Consider the following 4654-nt stretch of genomic DNA (forward strand, 5'->3'; position numbering starts at 1 on the left):
TCCGCCTTGACCAACGATGAGGATCTGCCTATCGTTGGGTGGCCATGAGTCAACAGAAGAGGATGAGAGTGACAATTCTTTTATTTTTAATACTGAGTAATTAATAAACAAATGAATGCATATTTAGAATTATTTAAATTATTTTATTCCCACTAACATAGGCATGTCTATTACCTACTATGTAATTGGGGATGTTCCTCATATAAAGCAAAAAATATTAAAAATGGATAACAAGTGGGAATAAACATTCAAATTGGTATTGCATTCAGTAAGCACGAATGAAAAGTAAGACCATGTATTCTAGCATTCAACAAGGTAATATAATTGCTAACCATGAATGACAAATTGAGAATTAACATTCCATTCCTACCTATTCATGCTTACCTACCAAACGAGACCTTAAGGATCCCTCTTGATATCTTTCAAAATTTAGGACTCCTGAAATTCGAATAGAACATTAGAAATCTAAATTGAAGTTTTGCCTACCTAAATTGATCTTGAAAACCGGCAACAGACTGCAGTGTCCCCAAAAATCCTCTTTACTGTTAAATCAACATGATATCCAACCCCCAAAAAATTTGCCAGCCATCAAAAGACCCAAGTTGGGCCATACCCCCCTCACCAGCTTAACACCACGGAACCCTACATCTCAACAAGCTACATAATGGAATGCCCAAGGGCTACAAGAAAACTAGACACTAACCCTCAGGGCATAATCATCCGACATTTAAATACGAGTTCAATAGAAAAAATCAGGATAACCACAAAAATTTCAACGACAACCGACCATGATCAGCCATCCAGGCTGCAAATAATTGGCGCCCTTGAAGTCATGCCAAACCAACAGCACCAAATAACACACAGCGAGAACCTATTTTCCTTCTCACATGAAGTCATAATCATCTACATCATCATAACGGCCCGTAACAATATCATCATCAGGTTTATCCACATGAAGCTGTTTTTTCTTGCCCCCTGCAGAATAATAACAGAAACATTCAGTTAGAGCCAACATGATCATAAAACAGACGAACAAAAAGATGTTTCTTACCTTGCTTCTTTTTCCCAGCATTAGCCTCTTTCTCTGCTTTGAGTTTTTCATTTGCAATTGCGGTAACTGAGGAAGCTATATCTTTAACATCTGCTGCTTTTAGTGAAGTCATAGAAAGCCTGGTAACAGCTTTAAGAAGGCCTATATAGTGAAAGCTTTTCTGCGTCATAAATAGGCATCACCTGAAAGTCAGTGCTACATAAAGAAGACACAGAACTAGGTTGCATTCTACCTAGACTCTGAAAAAAAAAAATGCATACCTCATACAGACGAATCGTATGAGAGAGGAGCTCAGCATACTCCAAGAAATCACTTTCTGATTTTGGAATAAAATTATCCAGAGATTTTTCATCACCTTTCTTAGCAAATAGTTCTGCCGTTGCCTTGTAATCAGCTTCCTCTACAAGTCTACAATGAAAAGTTAAACTATCAGCCAAAAGATGATGATTTCTAAACCCCAAAGCCAAGAGTACGGAGCATTGTTGGTCCTCTACTATTTGCTTCCAAAGGTGATGGAAAGGATGATGAAACAGAGAAGAGAAAGACAAGAAAAAAATTCATGACTTCCAGTTTCCTACAGTTTAATTTCATTTGATTAGTTTTTCTTCCTATATTCAAGTGGAATGCTGGAAGGAACCATGAAATGGAAGTGAAGAAATTGCTAAACTTTTTTCTAAAGAATTCTCTTTCACATTATTTGGGTAGCCAAAATGGGTACAGGTTAAATTCTTTCCTCTCCTCATTTCTAGGAACAAATAAAACCGAAGAGAAAATAAGACAAGCTGAAGAAAAATCTTCATGAAGGGTTCTTTAATGCAACAAAAGGATTTCGAAGCTGAGCTCTAATAGAAGAAAGATGGTTAGATGTACCTTTGTTGGCGAAGCTTCTCAGCAACAGAATCTGCAAGAACTTCATCAGCTATTTGTGCTGCCTTTGATTCAGGTTGCTTTGCTTTCTTCACTGGAGCTTTGGAAGCAGGCTTCACTGTGGTCTTTTCCTCCTTCGGAACTTGTTTGGGTGGCTGTACCAGAACTATTATGAATGCTATTCATGATTCAATAATACAAAGTTCCGTAGTCCTAAATTTCTTCAAATTTAATACTAACTTATGCCAACATCTATCATTTACTTCTGCCAATACTGTGGCCCTCTGTTAATAATGGTTACTCCTCCAGCTACAACCCAAGCGGCGGCAAGCATGCAGCATCAGTTGTTGTATTAAAAGGTAAAAATCCATTTAAACCCTGACATAGACACTATTTACAAGATTTATTTGTGGATCAACAAACTGCTTGTTCAATCAGACCTCAATTCTGGTACTTTTGGCACAAATTCTCCTGAAATCAATTCGCGGACAACTAAATTATGGACTGAGAAAAACTCAAAAGCACCACTTCACTGGCCATTCTCAGAAAAGCTATTGACTTCCAAGAGAGTCATAATGAAGATTGCTTCTAAAATGTTAAAGCAGAAACTAGCTACGCAGCCATGTGACGCATACTGCCACCTGGCCTGAAGATCTCTTTTGTACTAAACACTAGTACCAAAACACATGCAGAATTTTTTTTTTTTTTTTGCAACTATAAAATATTAACTAATAAATATCTGAAGTGACAGAAAGTAAACAGAAAAAGGAAAGAACCTGTTTAGGTTCTTCATCTTCCCAAGACTCCTTGACATCTTCATCTTCTGCATCTTCATCATCCCACATGCCTATTGGCTGCTCATTTTTCAAACTTGGTAGTGATGGTTCAAACTCTTCATCTTCTGCAAAAATAAAATTATGTGTAGGGTTATGACACTAAAATATTCAAGGGATGGGGCAATGCTCAAAAAAGTTAAACATACATGAAATATATAGGCCAAGCATATGAATTGCTTGATTATAATAAGGAATCAAGCCTGAAACACATTCTGAATTAGTTCGCAACTTAAAAGGGTATCCTTGAGATAGCCACTACTTCTGTTATTTATATGCTGATAGCATATTATGTGAAAATTTTCTTTATTGTTTCTACACTTAATTCAATCAGAACTTTCGACACACTTGATTCTTCATAAATATATACAATAAACAAACTCATGATTGTTATAGCTTGGTAACAGTAACAAATTAATCCCATTAATCTATCAATAGAGCAGATAGAATCAACCGTTATCAGCTCAGACACCAGTTTTCTCCATCAAAATCAAGAAACAAGAGAAAATAACAGCAATAGAATGATCATCCAACATATGCATAAGACTTCTATTTATATATTACATGTGTTTTGACTTCTTTTGGCATTATTATTAAGATTTTCTTTTCAGAATAGAAGAATGAAGGAGATAAACCTTATACAAACAGTCTGCAGGCAAGTATATATAAGATACTATAGGTATAAATCAGAGCGTCCTGAAGGTTTCTCTAAGAAAATGGACAAGGTCAAGCCAATCCTTCCACCTCTATCTTAAAAAACGTTGGACACATTTAAATTACTGCCAATACAAGCTGCTATCCTACATATGAGGATCACGGAAAAATATGTCCAATGTGGCAAGTTAATCACTTCCTCTATTACTTAAGTAAATCAATCAAAAGTTAAACAAATTCAAGACAAATTAATCAAAATTCACAATAAAAAATCAAATTCATAACGCACGGTAAAACAGAATCACTAAGAAAAATTAAAATGACATTACAACTGTCAATTATCCGATACACAATAAAGCTACTGAGTGATACAAAATACAATCAATTTCAATATGATGGTAAAATAAAATAAAATAAATCAAACAGTAATTGAAAAGGTTGATGACTTTGTCAGTGGCTTGCAGCTCCTTCAGAGTTGACTGTTTATCTGAATTAAGATGGGTTACAACCAATGAGTATTTTATCTTATCGGTAGGGAAATTCACTCTCCTGAAGCTTAGGTCGCACACGAAACTTAAGAAAGAGTTAACAAATGAAGTATGTAATTTCAAATGCTTTTTGTTATGTGCCAATGGGCAATTCAGACAAATAACAGTGAGGGCCAAACTAGACAAAGTATGTTTCCATGTCTTAAACCCAAAATGCTGAAATTTTAACGTTGCTTCCACTGAGCATACTCGACGTATTGATGATAATGTCTTCATGGAGTTCCAGTCGATGATATGGATATGAGGCAAGCCCATGAAAGATCCTTCGCTTCAAAAGGTCACCCAAGATAACTTTCAGGTGTTTATGATGTGAAACAATGTACATACAGGTATGAAGAACAACGACAACAATGCTTCACCAAATCAGCGATCGATCTAGATAGGAACCTCAAAAAGAAAGTGGAGCTCTTGATGATTTTAAACAAAAGTTGTAATGTACTAAGTTTACGGCCTTGTAAATTATTCACAAAATAAATGTAATGATTCGTTCTTGTAATAAAAGTTCAACTTACAATATTTAGATCAGCAGATATACGCAGCAAACATTATCACTCACTCACTAATCAAGCAGAATACAACACAATAGCAGTTGATATTAAAATTAATAATAACATGCACACGATAGTAGTTCCTAAAGTACTGGGAAGATAACGAAACCTTCGTCGGTTTGAACAGGCTCGACGTGAGGGACCTTAGGAGGT

General features: G+C 35.6%; 1 protein-coding gene across 1 annotated transcript; it reads right to left on the reverse strand.

The window, feature by feature from the left end:
* On the reverse strand, window positions 522–4208 carry LOC109831160 (eukaryotic translation initiation factor 3 subunit J-like). The gene is made up of 6 exons (XM_020398499.1): window positions 4143–4208; window positions 2695–2853; window positions 1922–2073; window positions 1312–1459; window positions 1052–1211; window positions 522–975 (listed from the first exon to the last, which is right to left on the reverse strand). The coding sequence occupies exons 1-6, from the start codon at window positions 4206–4208 to the stop codon at window positions 884–886; spliced, it is 777 nt and encodes a 258-aa protein (XP_020254088.1). The 3' UTR covers window positions 522–883.

Source organism: Asparagus officinalis, chromosome 2 (genome assembly GCF_001876935.1).
Source record: "Asparagus officinalis chromosome 2, Aspof.V1, whole genome shotgun sequence".
Taxonomy (NCBI): Eukaryota; Viridiplantae; Streptophyta; class Magnoliopsida; order Asparagales; family Asparagaceae; genus Asparagus; species Asparagus officinalis.

What these genes read in the sequence shown, in the direction of transcription:
- LOC109831160 (XM_020398499.1), bottom strand. Translation starts at nt 4,208, where the DNA reads ATGGGCTTGCCTCATATCCATATCATCGACTGGAACTCCATGAAGACA. An exon ending in CATTATCATCAATACGTCGA is followed by an intron (nt 2,854 to 4,142) that starts GTATGCTCAGTG and finishes TGAATATTTTAG; the next exon opens with TGTCATAACCCTACACATAA. An exon ending in GAGAAGCTTCGCCAACAAAG is followed by an intron (nt 1,460 to 1,921) that starts GTACATCTAACC and finishes TTTTCATTGTAG; the next exon opens with ACTTGTAGAGGAAGCTGATT.